At 33.6% G+C, this 19,820-nt stretch overlaps 1 protein-coding gene across 1 annotated transcript in view; it reads right to left on the minus strand.

The window, feature by feature from the left end:
* The window catches only part of LOC119644979 (collagen alpha-1(XV) chain), a 448,380-nt gene that overhangs the window by 177,256 nt on the left and 251,304 nt on the right, over positions 1-19,820 (minus strand). The window contains exons 8-9 of the mRNA XM_038044722.1: positions 12,349-12,412; positions 9,242-9,390 (exon numbers count right to left, since the gene is read on the minus strand). Coding sequence (XP_037900650.1) covers positions 9,242-9,390; positions 12,349-12,412 — 213 coding nt within the window. The remainder of the gene's footprint in view (positions 1-9,241; positions 9,391-12,348; positions 12,413-19,820) is intronic.

Genomic DNA, 19,820 nt, shown 5'->3' on the forward strand with positions numbered 1-19,820 from the left:
ACTTATGTTTAATTATTGCAGTTTCAGAATGCATTTAACTATTAAATATAAAAACCTTTTTATATATTTTTTAATAAACCCCAAAAAAAAAAAAAAAAAAACAAAAAAGACAATTTAAGGGGGGAGAGAAGGAATAATAACTCTATGTTTTATCAATAAACGAATAACAGGAACTAAAGCTAAATTCTATATGATACGAGTCGTAGGTACATAATTGCAAATCCAACTTTTCTCCTACGTAATATTCATCAGAATATTGAAAATAATAAAAATAGACTCTGAAAACGTTATAGCAATTTTTTGATATATAGATTTGTTATATAGACTTGAGCTATATATTATGTAAGGCCAAAATTTAATACCAAGTAGTCTACATGCATTAGGTTCCCATGAATCGAATCCGAAGGCAAAGCTGTACTTTAAACTCTTTTAATGAAAAATATGCATATTTAAGCCGCATTCCACTCGATATATATGTATATACAGGTTTCAATGATCGGGTGGGAAACAAGCATTATAGCTCTAAACATTTTATTAAGCATCAGCTGTGTAATGCGGTGACTTTCGATTTTAAAAACTTCGGAATCGATACAAAATTCTCCGAGTTTTTCGCTAATTATTGCCTATGCGAATGTATCCAACACCCGGATATCCACCGTTTATTAAAACTAATCGATTAAGAATAAATTTCTAAATCGATCTAAATCAGTCTGTTTATTTGTCTCTCTGCCGCGTCTGTCGGTCTTGTATTGTTGTATCCAACTTGCGATTCACAATTTTTGACATATTTTAACGGAATTCTGTTTCCTCGCTCAAGGAAGAACGCTACTGAAAATAGTCCCACTTCCCCAATAACCCGTTATTTTGAAAATTTGTATTAAGCTAAGTGGCTAACAATAGTTTTTCTTACAAGTTGCTATACATTTTTGTACCTATTACCGAAGGATGAGGGGTATATTCAGTTTGTCAAAACGCCCAGAAGAAAGCATCAGAGACCCCACAAACTATATACACTCCTGGTCTGCATCAAATCCTAAATCGAGTTAAGCATGTTCGTCGGTCTGCCTCTTTGTCTTTGTCCCTCCCCCGGTATAATGTCTGTTGTAAACATTCTCCTGGCCGTAAAAGTGAAGTTATTCACTGGAAATTCGGCAGAGGCAATGGATTTCTTGCACAGGTGGTGGTGGATTTCGACCGAATTTAATTTACTTGCTCGTTCTTTTTAATGCATACTTTAAGATGGGTCTGCGAAAATGCATACAAGGCTTGTAAAAAAATAATATTATATCAATGGAACAAATGCTTAAGAACATATTATTTGCATGGTATTTCGATCCTCGTAGGTTTCTTTACATTCGTCTTCGCTGGATTCGTCTGAAGTGTTCGTTATCTTAGCGATCTTAATCTGGCATTGTCGTCTGTCAACAGTCATAATAATTATTGAAGCATTTAGTTGTCAGTGTTTTTGTCTTTTCGCCTCCAACGCGGTATTCCGAAGCGGAAGTGACAATAAAACAATATCAAGTTTGCACTGAAAGAGGGCTCTTACGCAAGACAAATTGTCACTGCATTATTTTAATATATTAATTCTTATTCCTCAAAGGCAATCTAATCATGAGTGTGTGAATATATCATGTTTTTCGTAGTCTCAAAACTCATGATTAAACTTTAAAATACCGAAGACGTAAGAAAAGTTAACAACAGCGGTTGTATCGGTGTTTGCGAGAAATATATGATTAGCGATGTCTCAGCGATTGGGTACAGAAATCTGGAAGACTGCTAATATCATTTTTTTTTTTTTTATTCTCTGAATTATCATAATTAATTACATAATACACACCGTCCGCTTATTCCAAAACACAGACTATCCTGTCGTTAGCTATAAAAAAATGCGTTTATTATGCTTTGTTAATGCAAAGCACAAGCATGCAATGGAGTTGCTTTTCAACAATTCCGGTCTCTTATTGCGAATAGCGTCACGCAAGCGCAACACGAGATTCAAATAATATTTCTTCTTAACGGCGAAAGGAATTTATAGCGCACAACACCACGATAAGCAAAGAAAATTGTTAAGTTCACCTTAAATTTTGAGTGATTTGGACGCGGTCTTCTCGGTGTTGGCTTACTTTTTGCACGATGTTCGCTCGATTGATCGATTGTCTCCCGGTCATATGCGTAGACTCAAGCTTCTTCTCGCGCAGTAATCCGCTTCATGGCCGACTGAGAGTCAGAAATCATCTCCACCATACATACAACGAAAAAAATAGTTTTTGTATCGTGAAAAACCAAGCGCAGCGGAAACACTAATCAGATAATCGCACAGATATCTGTCGCATTACCTCCAGTTAAGAGAAAAATATTTCTGATATTCGATATACTCGCACAATTTAGCTTGAATATTGATGTTACTTTTTGAGCACACTATTACATACATATCAATATAAAGCAAAAATTGACAGACGCAAGCACAAATCTAATATAATCGCTCTCATGATATATTAATTCGATAAAGGTTCGGTATCAAGTCATTAATAGCACCGTTGAATAAATTTTTATTTATAAAATTTTAATCATATTTATACATATGCTCGTATCTATATGTATCGTATATGTTGTGGTTTTACTTATTTATTTATTTTAAGAGGAAAAAAGTAATTTTGTGAAATTTTCGAATGCAAACATGTGCTCGCAACATGATTAATAAATCAGTTTTTATTTAATTAGAAAATTTGCACATAAACACAACACCAAAAATATTAAATAATTGATAAATATTCAACCGACATATGAAAATGTTTAAAGTTGATTTGAACGATTGGCGCATATGGCAATAGTTGCGTTAGTAGATTTTCTTTTTTTTTTCGCCATATAACGATAATTTGATTGCTGTCAGTGATTGTGGTTTTAATTACTCAAACCTGAGATTAATTAAATGCAGCACAGAATCAAAAAAAAAAAAAAAAAAAAAAAACCAACCTCCAACAAGGAGGTACTACTCCCCACTCCCCAAACACTCACCAAACACTCACGCTCGTCAGTAATCCGGTGCTCATGCATGTTTCATAAACAAGATCTCACTTACTTTACGAGTATAATGCATGATTATTTGTATGTATGCAATATTCAGAATAATTTAATATATACCTATTTCGAAATATATTTAATATATCACTCAATAAGAGTCCGGTCTGACACTTATATGCCCACCAAATGACTGCACCGCGCAAACTAATAGTCGGAATAAGTTGAAGAGTTATGCTATTGTGTCTAAGCATGTCGGTTCATCTCTGCATATGCATTTTTGCTTCTAAGCTTCAATACAAAATTTTTGGAGTTATTCTGATGAAATTTGTTACATAGACATCTCTTGGCTCTATGCAATCGCATTTCTCAGAACTTCGGATATGAGCAACAATAACGAACTTCTGACTAGAATTTCAAGTAAAACCCCGAATGCGGTGCTAACGGAGAAAGACATAGGATGGGAAAATACTTCAAATACTTCACACTGCGTACGTATCAGAATCTATTACTTGACATTAAAGTGTTAGCAAATTTTTGATTTTTTTTGTTGCTTTTTTTTTGCCGATATATTCTGTCACTCGGAGGATATGTTCTCTACGTGTCTAAACACGAATAGAATGAGAGAGATGGGAATAAAATTACCGATCCTGCAATCATTACAGCTGCGCTCACGGGCTAACCATGATTAAAATGTGATCCACCGCCTACTGCGTGCTGCCTACTTAATAGTCGCACTTCTTATCTGTTAAGCTATGCGGCTGTACACCAAGAGGAAATCTATATTTATTATATGCTCAGCGTAATACATAAGCGCTGTCATCATAAAAGTTAAAGACTTAAAATACTCTTTTTTACAGCAGCCACAGAAGAAGTAAGAATAACTCTTTTTATTGACACAGTATTCATAATGGCTGTGTGTTCTTAAGCAGGTCATTAATATTACAAAGCCTTATTAGACTAATTAATTTATGGATGTGTTGAAATTAACGCACTTGTAGCATTGTGTAGCCGTCGCTGTTAATAGTTCTTACAATAATGAATGGCCGTATAAAGCAGATTTGAGGACAATAATTAATAAAATAATAGTAAAAGTAAAATGTAACAAACAGCTTAAGATGTATAAATGAAGCTTTAAAGAGTGGACAAACGGGTCGAACCATTAGCTCACGTAACAAACAAGCCTATTAACATCAACCATAAGGTTGCTTAGAAACCGCTTCTAAAGGGAATTAAAACAGACGAGATAATTAGCAGTCACTCCGGGCTTCCTATGCATCAGTAGCTGTACTTTTTAAGACCAGTAAGTAGTCTTTTATTTGTATTAACATTTAAGTTGCGAAAGCGCACAGTTCAATGCCATATATACTGATTTAAGCAACGCCTTTAATATAGTGAGGCGCAAATTATTTTTATGAACATTATGTCGTTTAGGTTTTCTGCTATATATAGTTGATTGGTTGTCCACCTTCTGTCCACCTGATGAAATAAATCCTTTAAAATGCTTCTCAATTCTTCTCAATCAGACGAGATTGCCATCACTTTGCTCAAGGGAGTCACTTGGAATCTATTCTATTCATCCTATACATGCTGATGTAAGCAGATGACGTCAAACTTTTCTTGCTCCTTAATGCCGGAATTCACCCATGTCTCTTCCAAGCAGACTAAAATAATTTAATTACTTGGTATTTTTTCGATTTCATGCGGTACAATTAACTATCGACTGTCAACTGCTTCGATGCGAAAGTTGCTCGCAACTAAATATATGATTGACTGACTCACTTTGGTTGAAGGATTTGAACCATTTCTGGACCCACGTGTCTTGCTTGGGCATGCATTTCGATTCAATTGGGACGTTGAACATTCAGTCAATAAATTTGGATCAATTCTGGCGCTTTATTAAACACTGATCGAGGGAATTTGACGACTCATATGTGAAGAGATGACTTTATGATAAATTAGTGTGACCTGCATTGGAATACGCTTTGATAGTATGGTCGGTCACCTTCGTATCGTTGCCATGCGAAATACAAAGAATTTTCGCAGAAGCATATTCTGCTTTTTCCCGTAAGAAATTTAGCCTGGGATCGACGTGTCTCTTTGCCTTCTAATGAAACTAGATTGCTGTGGAAGGCATGGTGAAATTGTTCAATGACGTCATCGATTCGCCAATTTTATTAAATCAGATCAGAGATTGATTTTAATTTTTCTGTTCGCCCGGCAAGCAATCTGCTGTTTGTAAAACTTAATCAATGCTGATTTAAATTATGAACTTTTTAACCCACTTGAGGTCCTCTGTTATGATTTAAACGAGATTTACAACCTAATTTCGTTATCGGATCCTATTGATTCCATTACGGCTATTCTTCTTAATGCCCGTTTATTGCTGACGTTGTACTTGAATTAAAATTTAAATCCCATTAGCGAGCTACGTTTCACCAACCTTCTGATTCATGTTTACGAGGGGCACTCCGAATGATGTGCTTCATTCGTCGAGTTGTGAATGAGCTCGAGCTGAGTAATGATGTTCGTAACGTTGTTTATCGTATCGTTTGCATAGTTTAGCTGAATGTTCATTCTAGATGCAGCAAACAAATATAGAAGTTAGAATAAAAGAAAAATAATTTTCTGACCGAATCGATTTCATCGCTGTTTTGGGAGTATTTGTGCCAGGGTTGTGCAATCCGTCTGCGACCTTATCGCTGATCAGAGCTTTATAAGCAACATAGCTTAAGATGTGATGAGGCAAAGTTTACTTGCTGTATGCAATTAATCCAATCGAAGCGTTTTTCTAATCTTTGTATGTTGTGTGTACATTACAAAAATCCTCTGCGGCTTTAAATTTCAATATAATTTTGTAAATATTAATATAGATTTAAGTGAGATTTATGTGATTATTTGCTGTTTTATATAGATATATATTTCACTTCATGGGAAAGATAGAGAAAGAGGGCAGCGCTGTCCATAAAGGCAAACATTGTAATTAAACAATAAAATCATAATTTATTATTTACAATTTTTTAACACGCCTTCATACAAATAATATCCATTACAAATTGCAAATCTAATAAGTTGAAAACATTGTAAATTTTACATGTACGCATACATATACAAATATAAGTATATTCGCATGTTAACATAAATACGTTAACATATTTACGCACATAGTAATATAATTTTCAAACCACTCGCAGGAGGATACGCAATTTGAACTTTGTTATTTTGGGTATACACTATTCGAATAACGAACGCAGAGAGATGGCGTGGAGAATATATATACGTTTGCTAAGTGCAAGATTTTTGTTCGTCCAAAGTCGCTCTAAGCAGATGAAGTTGGGTTTACAACTGGTCTTAGCTGGCGTTTATATGCTCGTCGTCCCCACTGAAACTGAAATTTTCACAAAATATACCGAATATAGTGAAGATCTTTTTGAAACTGAAATGCAATGCATATAAACACTTTTTGATTTTCTATTTGTTGAGCGTATACTTTGTTACAAATCTAATTTTAATTGCATTTTCTGCCCAACTCATAAAGCAAATAGTAAGAATGGAAAAATAGAAGCAAAAATTAGCTCGCTATGTGGCGAGGATGGTACGGGTTAGGTTCCGGAGCGGAGCCGTTTAAAATTTATCTTCATATTCCTCGGCTCCGCTATCGAGACAATGCAAATAATTTTCAGTTCATAACATAAGAACAAAAGAAAAATGCAAAAATTTATGATAATATCTTCATTGTGGCTAGCGTGCGAACGTTGCGCCGACGAACCGATTGACAGGTTTTGAAATAATTAAATTTTGATGCACAATAATGATGGGTAGCCGTAGTCAATTTTTTCCATTTTCCATTTTCTACAAGTGCTACATTTACCCGCCATAGCTTACGATCAATGAGCAAAACATCAATATTTTATTCCTTTTGAAAAACAGATGTGTGTTCTTAGTTTATGGAGTACTGGGGACGTGTCGCTCGACCAATTTGGCCCATTTGCAATGGTAACCTGCGTGCAAGGGCTCCCAATGCTTCGTCGACAGTTTCATTTCGGCGAACAGGAGAATGATTAAAACAGACATCGCACAGAGGGACAGACGGACAATCTTAAATCGATTCAGAAATTGATGCTGATAGTAGTCAAGTAGATTCAGAATTCCATGCGGAACTAGCATATACTCTCGAGTATAAGGCTTTTCCAGCAATTTATTTTATATTTTCTCTTAAATGCCTCGTCGACTTCTTGCTTCAAGTATTACGAGCCAACTCGTCTATGCATATAAACGTCTTGAGAAGAAACCACAAATAAACCACAGTAGACTTTATTCTCATATTTGTATTATTTCTTTTATCTGGTCGATCACCCGAAAATTACTGTTAAATCTTTTCGTCAGTCGCCAGTAAAGTAAAAGCAACTAGTGCACCTGTACTTTGCGGCAGCAATCAGATGGAGCACCGAACAGTTTTATTTGCTTTGATTACTTTTCGAGCATTTCGGGTACTTCGTTTCCTACAAAAATAGCTAATTTTAGTCCAAACTTATTTTACCAAATATGTGATTTTCGTATCAAACGTACATACATTTAAAAGATGAATACGTAATGATTGGTGTACTGGATTTGGGCAGCAAGTGTCGATACGTGTTTAGCGCTTAATGATCAACATAAGATGAGGAACAGACTGCACATTTGACACTCGAAACAAATACAATAAGCGACAACTGTACATTTATCTATTAAGGGTAAGTAAGGGTAAGTAAGTTGAAAAAAATGCCTATTTTCAATGCGGAAGTTAACACCGTACAAACGTAGGTTAGAGTTATCTTTTTGGTTAGAGCGCATTCGGTCAATCCGGGTAATTGAGGCATTTTAAACTTTTATACGAGGTTTGTTTTTCAAATCGAATTTTGTGTTGCGCACCACCAAACATTTTGCAAAGATATCTAAGTGAAATATCGGCCAATCTGGACTGGTTTAATTTAACCGTATTATCAGAGGGATTCTGGTGTTACTCAACGACTTACTGACATTGAGACATGTTGGCATATGGGCATGTATCATCATTTCCGATTAAGTTCTTTTTACGGATCTAGAAGTCTGTTGCAACGCAATGCTGCACTTAGATTTTTAGTGCTCTTCGCGCGAATTGAAACATCTGTAGAACTGCTTTGAAATATTAGCCCGTTAAGTGAACGTGTCGGGCGAATCTACGACATCTTGCGCTAACTGTCGTTAGACAGATTTTTCAATGACGCGAAGTGTTCATTACATAAGCGACTTGAGCCAAATCTTCTGTGTACGGTATCAATTTAGTCTATTTCTACGCCGAACCTACCTTTTCGGCACTTAGTTGACGGCACTAGGGAAAGTGATCAGAATACTTTGCTCGGCTTCTCTTTATTTACCCGTATAATTCAGTTCCTTTGTTGTTCGACTGTTTTTCGACTGCTACGATCGATAGACAGATCGACAATATCAAGAATATGCTACTTGAAAATCGCTTGACGAACAGTAGAGAGTTGGCTTAATGGGTGAACGTGAACGGTTGCTAAAAAACTCAATTTGTTTATCAGTGTGCAGGCAATGGCTACCGTGTCACATTCACTCGATATAGCTTCGATTGACTTTCTTTGGGATCACTTCAAAAAAAGAATTTTTTATTGAATTGGACTTCATGGGGGGCATAGAAGGAAACTTCGTAAATAAATTGAAGATCAATGAGTTTTTAAAATGTGACTGGATAAAGCGCTCGTATGATTGGATTTCCAGTTAGAAGACATCAATCTGCCTTCTAAGCAAAAATACAAAATTTTTCTCTCTTTTCATTTTTCTTTACCAATTCCCGATACTTTTTACTTGTAATATATGTGCATTCTAAAGCATATGATACGTGTTAGCATATACTAAGAAGTGAACGATAAAAAGGGTCAACTGTTATCGACAACGGTGTATGTGAAAATATAAATTGCAAGCAAAATTGTGGAAAAAAGTTAATTTACATAATTATGGACATGACCAGTACTGGGCCATAGGAGCGAGTTAAGCGACCGCTTAACGCGTATTTCTTTATTTCAAATATTTATGTTTAAATATGAGTTTGATTTTGTTTATCGGAGAGGACAATACATGTCGATATACATATATGTGTGTTATTTGTCCGAAAGGTTTATGTGTCAACCAGATATGCTTTTGTGTTATGAAAAATTGCAGATATTTTAAAGATACTCACCGCTTCGGGATTGGAATTGAAGTCGAAAAAAGGTGCCGAAGTGCCGGGTTCACCTTTAGGTCCTGGTGGTCCTGGTGGACCACGTATACTATCGCCGGGCGGACCTTTAGCGCCCCGTTCGCCTTTCTCACCTTTTAACGTACGAAAGGCTGCAAAGATACGAATTTAATGAAATTATTATAAATATTTTAAATTAATTTTATGCGATTGATACTGGAAAAATTTGCCAGTGCACAGTAGCTTCAACGATAAGTACTGAATGTTATCATTACGAGTTTTTAAATATTTTTTTTCCTTTTCTTTTTTTTTTCTTTTTTTTTCTTTTTTTTTTCCCCAATCCAATATGCCACCATGTTTTACATTATTATGATAATGTGCACGTAAGATGTGTGCAATGAAAAAAAAAAAAAAGAAAAAAATTTTAAAAAAAGGATAACAAGGTTATATCTGCCATGGCTGCCACATTATTTAAACCAATTTTTCAATATATATATATATATACATGTATGCATTATTTTTTTATCTGCGTTGAACAACATTTATAACATGTTATTGTAGTGATTTGCATTTGTAAACATTGTATGTGCGTGGTTGGGTAGATAAACATATACCGGCAAAAACTTATATGTGTACGCCATTAAAGGGCATATTATCAAGTAGGACAATTGCAAAAATATAATATGTGCGCACGTTCGGCCAAGCACACAACAACAATTGCGTTCACTATTATATAATATATATATAGCGTACCGGGTACCGAGATGGGTATGCGAGCGAGAACGGAACATTTAACCAGCTGTAGAAAGACCATCATCCTAATTATGTGAGAAAGATGTTAAAATTTTGTCTGGCTATGGTATTTGTTAACCCATAATCGCCGATTCTACAGATTTTTTTTTTTTTTTTTTTTTTGTGAATAATTAGGCAAATGGTAAACAAAACTTAGGATGAATTTTGTCTCGCTCTCTCTAACCCATCGATCTATTGCGAGTATTCTTAAAATCAGAGGAAAATTTACGAGACCTTACAAAAATTTTTTATATCGAACATGATATAAGTAATGAGTGGGCCCACATAATCTATATCGAGAAAAATAAACTAAACGATCCGGTACTCAAGATTCGTTTTAGGTGCGTATAATTCTTTTTTTGTTTTGTTTGTTTGCTTTATATCTCTTGTTCAGCTCTATTGCTGACCGTAAATATAATCAAAGCTATATAAGCAGAGCATATTCATGTTGCTGCTGTTGCTGTTGCTGTTGTTTTCATTATTGGCGGACGTTTGCATCAAAATATAATTCTCTCTTCGTCTGTTGCTCGCATATATGTCAACGCCGTACGTTGCAAAAATTCGCCGAGAAGGGTCACGTAAAGAAGAGAGAAGGGGAAAAAACAGGCGACGAATGCCTCTAAAGTTAACTCATTTTTTGATTAATGCGAAGCAATGTAATCAGCCTGACTTCAGATTTGCGGATTGCAACAAAAAAAGTTATAATTCACAAATCATATGTGCTTTTATATATGCAACTGTGTGTGTGCGATTCATCTTGTCAATAACTAAACACGGCAGGTAAATTCGTTTGCTCGTATGATTGCAGTTTTGGAATGTAGGTGAAAGCGGTCTTCTTTGGGAAATGCGCGCCAGTTTATAGGCACATGATTATATTTAAATTTACATAGTATGTCACGTGAAAGAGAATTGCAATAACTAAGGAAATACTAACGAGATTAAGAAGTTACGTAGCTGCGGAACAAAGAAAATTATTTTCTTAGTTTCCCGTAGAATAGACCGTCAGACGATTCCATGCCGAATTACATGATATTAGCCCTTGCTTGACAGCGTCGATAGTAGACGGTAAACAATTTTGTTTGCATCTTTCGTTGAGCTTCGTGTTTGCGATTGATCACTTTCTTTTGGATCTGTCTGAGATAGGCAACGACCTGTAGTCCTTATTGGGTAAGTTTGATAAATGGAATGCAATATTTGAAGAATGCTGTTAGTTGGAATGCTTAGTTTGAGCGTTTGAGAAAGGTCAGGGACCAACATTTAATTTGGGCTCTGGTCTATCCCCTCTTCAACCTCCCATAAATGCCCCTCCCCAAGCCCCTGCCCTAGCTGCTCTTTCACTTAACTTACCCCCCACTGGGGAGCTTGCTGATCTCACGTTACCTAATCCTTTAATCCAGCTTTCCCTTTAACTAACAATTTTACGGTTATAAGCCCTCCAGCTGATAATCCTGAAGTTGTTACGACTACTATTAATAACCAGATAAAAAATTCCCAATGTCCCCACCCATTGACTTGGACCAGCCCAAGCCTTCAAAAACGAAAAATAAGATGTCCCTATCCCCATCTAGATCTTCATGTACAGCCCGGGGGGGGGTGCAACATGTTGCGCATACAAGCAAAGTCGTTTCCATGACCGAGTAACTCCATTACTAATATAGTGACTTTGAAGACTGCACCACCTTGAAAAGTACTGTTTGCGTCCAAGTTAGCATCGAAGACCTCATGTGAAGGTATTAAGCGTTGTCTTGCGGCAAAAGCTCTGTCTACGAATTTAAGCGGAATTAGCGGAATTTTTAAAATGTTCGTATCACAACCAAGTGCCATATCGTCTTACAAAATCCTAATTCTCAGAGCAAACGTTGAAAGAGCGTTAAATAAATCATTGCGGCCATGCGGGTTTTTGGTAAGAGAACTCATTCCTTTTGCTGGGCATATGTACATGTTCACGAGTTGAAGTGTTCCAAGAAGAAAAATGTTTCTACAGACAATTAGACGAACAGGTAGCAACGTCGAGTAATGCTTTTTCTACATTTATACATACATTTATATTGATCTCATGTATCTCTCAAATAATTTGCTGCAAAAAACAAGACAAACAAAAAATCGGTTTTTTTTGTCGAAAAAAACTACCACTCGGTATAAAGACATCCAAACTCAAATACATATATGTATTTCCTTTCGTGATACTAACAAGTGAATGATTTGTTCGATAACACATATGCACATATTTGTTGGCCTCTTTTGTGACTATTGTTGACGTATTAATATCATTTAAATTTCGCACTTGAACAATTAATTAATGAAAATTCGGTACTTACGTCGTTCATGAGGATATTGTGACTGAGTTGGCGGCATACCACTGCCATCGTAATTGCCTGTGGCCTGTAAAGAAAAAAACACCGCACAAAAAGCGACACAATGCATTAATAATTAATATTGAAATTTTCCGGATATATAAGCATTATGCAGATATTGTTTTGATTTTTTTTTTTTTTAAAATACGTATGTTCCGGTAATTGTTAATAATGAAAATAATAATAAGTATATAAGTATATGCGCGAGCGTAAATAATTATAATTTTGAAAGTATTGCTTGAAATTATATGCTAAATGATACGTTGAACGTTGATACGTTCAATCTACAAACTGAGTTCATTTAAACAACGATTATAAACAAAAACAACCATACGTCGTATGTTTATTAAAGGGAGCAAAGTCAACGTTAATATTGATTTATACAGAGATTTTAACATCAACTCTGATTCATATGTGTGGTGTATATGGGCTATATATGGCCGTATATGCAAATATTCAAACATGCATGATGCATATGCCTTACACTGTATGTGAAGTCATGCGTCCAGTGTAAACAACAACAATTTTTTACTATGAAGGCAAACAATGTAATGGTAAAAGGACTAGTGCAGCAGTATACCCATGTAAACGTTTGCACTTAACACCATTCAACCAAAATCTAAGACAATAAACAAGCCCAAATGTTTCTTTTTTCCACGTGATATTTAATATTCTAACAAGTTTTTCGAATATCATTTTTTTAAAAAGGTTTCTTGAACCAATCTCTTGCTTATTGTTAAGATTTGAAAACATTTTTTTTAAATAATTTCAAATTTCTAAACAGTTTTTCATATATATTTTATATATATATATATTTATAGTTCATTTTGATAAAAAAAAAAAACTTTATAAAGAGATTTTAAGTGAAGAGTTAGTTACGTTAAAAAGTTTTCAGTCACCTGTCAACCTGTTTATTTATCCCAAAAATTAAATGAAATTAAACGAAAAATTTTGAAAAGTCATTCTTACCCATTCTGATGCCTTAAGATATGATTTCTAAATATTTAATAAAAATTTTTGTCGAATATTTGCTAATACATAATACGCCTACGGTATAATGTTAACGATTTTTGGAAATTTATTATAAAAAAAAACTCATTTCGAAAAAATACTCTTTTTTTTTGGAAAGCTTTTTTTTAAGACCTTTCAGAATGCTCTTTAGAAAGCCTTTACGAATATCTTGAATATATCTTTCAGAAAACAGTTCTTTGAGAAATTAAAGAAACAGAAGGAATTGAATGTCCTTGAATAGATACAAAAAAATTTGAGAAAATTGAAAAACATATTCAAGTGTTTTTAATGTAACTTACGTTTCTAAAGCTCTTTATCATTCAATACGATACACGATCGCGATCCAGTAAATGCTTAAAGTAAGCCGAAATTAACCGTACATCCCAAAAACCTCGAAGGTTATGTACCTAGCAGGTGTCCTAACTGTTATTATTGATTGTGCCTATCTTAGTTCAAACATCGCAGCCGTTTTTCCTATCATTCACTGCACTCATTGCACTGCATTGGCTCGAAATTTCAAATCGGTATTTACACATATTTGAGCATATGTATGTGTGCGGTTTTCAACTGGTCTCTTCAGTCACCAAACTAGATAACTTTAGAAAAAAGGCAAAGTATTGCACTACTGCCGACGTCAATGATACTCTTTGGTTATGTTAGATCATCAATAACAGCAAGTTACCGTGGTTAGGATTATGAGGAACGATACTATGATCTTATAAGTTCAAGATTGCAATTATGTGATCATTCTTGGACATTATTATTATTTGGCTTGTAATTCACTTTTTTTTTTCTTTGGTTGTCTAAACATTTATTATATAAATATATTACTATGCTCTTTGTGTTGCCTTTTAATTCTTATATCATTTTAATCTGTTCTTATGTACTATGTTATGTTTTACCTTTGCTATCTTTAATTTTAATATTATTATTATTATTATTATTATTATTATTATTTATTTATTTTTTTTTTTTTTTGATCTACAACTTTATAGGGTCCTAAGTATTTGTTTTGTAGCTTATAGTCTGCTTCATTCTTTAATAACAAATTATAGATTACTTCTATATAAAAATCATTGGTTGCTCTGTTATATTGTGTTTTTAGTCTGGTTTAGCTTAACACTCATACATATTTTGTTTCGGATTACATTAAGCCCAAACACATTTTAGAAAATTCGGCAGACTAGCACTGATATGAACTAATTAATGTTGAAAAGTGATTGACGTGCGTCAATGTGTTCGAAAACATGATAGATACGGAATAGATTGAACGGTATTTTGTCTAAGGTTTCAAATAAGGCACAATTTCTATTTTCAATTTTTAAAAAACCTCACCCCTAATGAAAGAGCGAATCCGACAAATCAACAATTTCGCAAACATAATTGCGGAAAGCCTCCATAAGAATGTTGCTTAGAAATCTGTTTGTTCTTTCTTTCCTTATAAAACTATATTTTATTAACAACCGCTTTCGTTATATTTACTCGAGGTAAAGGACATGATTATCTTTCTTACTAAATAGATAAATAGTAAAAAAAAAAAAAAAAAAAAAATTATAATAATATTTGAAACAATGGCCATATATAGAAAAAATAAATGGACATTCAAGCATCCGACGCGTGGAATGCGATATCGCGACTTGCGTGGAACATATACCGATCACCTCAAATAAGCTTATTTACAGATTTATATTAATCGTTACATAGTCGTTGATACTTTCATAATTCAGATAGACGCACTCTATAAGACAGCAAGGCAAATTTTGTTATGTAGATCGTATGTCTTAGGGACTAGCAAGAAAAGTGCCTATGCAGGGCATGAGAATATTTTATCTGCGTAATGCATGCTTTCAGGACGGTAGGAGGAGTAAAAGGTTATTTTTGTTTATATTCATAAAAATTTGATTTCAATTTTTCTCTGTTATTTATATTTATTTATTTATTTATTTATTTATTTATTTATTTATTTATCTGTTTACACATGAAATGCAGCTACATTGAAATAACAACCAAATAAAGTTATAGTTATGTTTAATACATTAAAAAAAATTGTTCTCTGCACCATTCATTCGCCTCTATATAAGGTCATATATGGTACTCCATTATGATATCACAATGATATAGTAATAATAATATATGCATATATATATGTGTGTGTGTGTATGCCCAATATTTTAAAATATTTAATTAAAATATTTTAAGCTATTCACCGCTAACCACGGCCCAATGAGAGAAATGTAAATAACTCAACATAAATAAATAAAATGCCAATAATAAAATCATTCGGTAAATTCTAAATTAACAGCAAAAATTGCAAAAACATATTCCCTGCGCAACGACGCTGTCAAAAGCATATTACGAATTATTCGAATCGAATCAAGTTCTGGGCAATTTGGAACAATTTTTTTTTTGTTTTTTTTTTTTTTTTGTTTTTTAATGCAACAGCAATCGACAGAAAGTTGGGAAAGCGAAAGAGATAAAGGAAACGACCATTGCTTGTTGGGTGGCCAGTGTCCTCACTCATCATATTTACGACCAAAGTAAATTCTATCGCAACGTGGAATTTGAATCCGCGAACGCTCATACTTGAGTTAATGAAGATAGCGATTTTCGCGAACGACATCCGTTTGCTCTGTAAATATACGAATCCTGGCACTTTTTTGACATCATTTATTTGTGTATGTATGCGCATATAACGTGCTTACAAGTACACAAGTACAGTAATGATATGTAATGTAAACATGTTTACCCTATCGATTGAAAATTGCTGTAAACCAAGCTTACAATGTATTGACGTATTATAGATAAATGCAAACTCACAAACACATTCATAAATGTGTGTTCGCATTGGGTTATAAGGATGCAAATCTAAAAGCAATCTAATGCTAATGCAATAATTTTTTGTTGTTTTATTTATTTATTTATTTTTTTTTTTTTATTTCATAGGCGGCTACAACTACAACAATGATGTGTGTTCGTATGTGTAAATAGGTACGTTCCTAACTATTTAATGCTTTATGTGCATACTCCTGTGTAGGTTTGTACATATATAGTCGTGTGTGTGTGTGTGTGTGTGTGCATGGGAATTGGCTTTAAATAGTAACAACTATTTTCACAATAGCAGTAGACGTAACAAGAGCAACAGCATTGCAAGTCGAGTTTACAGGGGACGCACGCCTGTCTATGCATATATATATATATATATATATATCTACCTATGCATGAATATATATATACATTTATTTATGTATATCGGAATGTATTTTGTTAAGAGCAACATAAATACATAATAAAACGCTTAAACCTCAAGCATCATATCGAAAGACCAGTCAAACAATTTACTTCGGTTTTTAACGAATTTCGAAAGCGCTATAATAAATTCAAAAATAAACCACCAATAGCAAATAGTAAATGATGTGGGTGCGTGTTATTTGAAATTCGTTGTAAATACAAATAAATTGTTTTTTATAAAAGCAAATTTTATATATAAACTTTTAACATGTTTCCAAACAGTATAAGAAACTAAATATAATTTCATTAAAAAAAAAAAAAAAAAAGTAGATATACACACCGCGAAACATACCTCCCAAAATGAACAACATACATATAAGTGCATATGGTCATGAATAAAACCAAACACATGCAACATAAATAAAATGCCTATACATTCATGCATTGACAAAGTCGTTCTACAGGAGGAGGAGGCTCATGAAGCATGGATAAGAGTTATGAAGATGAAAACATTTCATGCAAATATCTTCTATAATAGCTTCAAGTTTGTGATATTAAAATCTTTCAATAAAACTCAGAATATGAAAAATAATGAAAAAATATCAATGTTCTTTAGAATAATTAATGCCTTATATAAGAGTTTGTTAGAGATTATTAAAAATATTAATCTTTCATATCCATTACCAAATGACAAGAAAAATGTACAAAAACAAAACCAGTAAAGAAATCTGATGAAATGCAAACAAGATAATCACCGTAGAGCCTAACGAGACTTATCTTATGACTCGATAGCATCGGTTCGGTCTTCTGTTTATCATTTACTTTCCGAGGACATCCTGCGACCCATATCTAACAAGTAAACACCGCCAAGCTAATTAATTTAAGTCAATGCTGTCGTGTTTTTAGGGTAATCGCTATTTCCGAAATTAACTGAGACCCAAATTCATTCCATTGAAAATCTTTGTTTTTTTTTAACAAAACTTTAACGCATTGCATGCTTATAAGGAGCACTACCTTAATATTTAATCTACAATTTCTCTATAACCATTGCAACCACACAGAGGTGAAAGATGGCTGACAGTGTTATCGTCAGTTAGAACAAATGCATCGAGACTTGTAATCTCTGTATTTCTGAAGTTTTTTTCCGATTCAGTTCGATGCAAACTCGCACAGTGGTACTGTAAGTAAAAAAGTCCTTATTCCGCAGGCTAAGTAAATAAGCAAAACTTTTGCTCCCAAGACGACGTAAGAAAGACAGACAGACGGACAGTCCGTTTTATGCATTACCGAGAAGAATTTGAGATAGACGCACACTTTTCATAGCATTTGGTTACATTCTGAATTAATGTAAGCATATTTGTCCGCTTATTTGCTTGACGTCTGTCTATGTAACATGTTATCGGCTCTCTATGCATTTTCAGTTTAAAAGTCTGCTGATTGCACTCTTCAAGTTATGTAAATGAAATTTGGTACACTAATAAGCTTGAACCCAAGGAAATGATTCGGATCATCCTTATGAGTGATCTCGTATCTTGCAAAAAAAAAAAAAAAAAAAAAAAAAAATCTTTATATGAATTTTTTATTTCTAATATTTTTTGCAAAAAAAATCGTTGAAAAATAATTGTTTGACTACTACTACTACTACTACTACTACTACCAAATAAATTTGGGACCGTATATTTTCACCACCGTTCCATATATAGATTTTGTTTTTGTTTGATTTGTAGCAAAATAACAATTTGATGCTTAAACTTACTGTGGTAAGTTCGGACTACATGTGCATATATATATAACTTTTGGACGCTTATTAATTTAATGAATTAAATTGGACCTTTCTTTGGCAACAAGATATGATTTTTGATGAAATTATATAACGAAAATAGATAGACTATTGAGACTATTGAGTAAACTACAGTCGTACGTATACTATTCGGGTAAACGTATATAATATATACGTTTTCTGAAAATGTATACGACAACAATTCTATGATTTTATTTATAGTTGAAAGAAGACACGATTGCTAGAAAGTGTTGTCCTGTCTTTGACTTAAATTGATCGGCATATAACAACACATTTCCAACAGCAAGTACATCTGGCATAGGAAAAAGGAAAAGATTAAATTTGATGGCAGCTTAGATAGCTTCATTTCTGCTGAAATTCACACACATCTACTTACATAGCGCTCATGTCGACCAATATTTGAGGCTAAGTAGAGCTGCCTTGCTACTAATCTTAATATATTTTACATATGTTCTTCTTACGAAATTAGGAAATATCTGTTCATCTCTTTACCTTTAAGGTTTCATTGCCGTAATTACATGAATACCGATGCTGACCTTAACAACACATGTACGTTGTTGCCGTATTTAGCGAACAAAGTGAAGAAAATTAATTAAATTAATTGTAATTATGTATATGAATGGAAACTGTTTGCTTGAACGGTTGGCTCGGAAAGTTCTTAAGTAATAAAAACAATTATTGTGTAAAGAAACCAATTGACAGATAGATCTTGAACTTGTTATCGAACTTGCTCGCAACTCCTGCTCACTCAAAAACAAATAACTTTTGAATAGATACTAATTTGACAATATATATGTATATGTATATGTATATATCAAAATTTTGGGTGCGTATTTATGAATACGTATAATATGCTTGCGACAATCCTAGTGATGGATAAAAATACACTTATGTTATCTACGTTGCCGATGAAGTGTTTCTACGTTTTCACGCATGAAATGAAGGAAAATAGATTAAAATTGAAGAGCGAATGGAAGAAATCGTAAACATAAAGTTTAGTTATTAATGATTTAATCCAAACTTGCACAAGCACAATAACAAATGATAAAACAGAAGAGTTGCCAAGTCAAACAAAAAAAAAGGAAATTTTTATTATTATATCTTAGAGATCAAAATAGGAAAATATTACGGTCGGTATACAAGGACTTTCCAAGTACGAATTGCGAAATTGGGTAGACGGAAACGATGGACAGACCTTAAGGAAACTTTTGTACTCATTTCAAATATCTTTTCAAATAATATTCAATATTTATATTTCCTGCAGCGGGAGAAGGAAACCAGATTTAGAAAAAATTATTTCTTTCCTATTTATTATCCGTTCTGAATGAGACTAATTGACATGTGTTTGAGCGGAATCTGCGCTTGACAAGGCATCTTAACTTGACATAATTTCCTT

The sequence above is a fragment of the Glossina fuscipes genome, unplaced genomic scaffold (assembly GCF_014805625.2).
Source record: "Glossina fuscipes isolate IAEA_lab_2018 unplaced genomic scaffold, Yale_Gfus_2 1, whole genome shotgun sequence".
Lineage (NCBI taxonomy): Eukaryota > Metazoa > Arthropoda > Insecta > Diptera > Glossinidae > Glossina > Glossina fuscipes.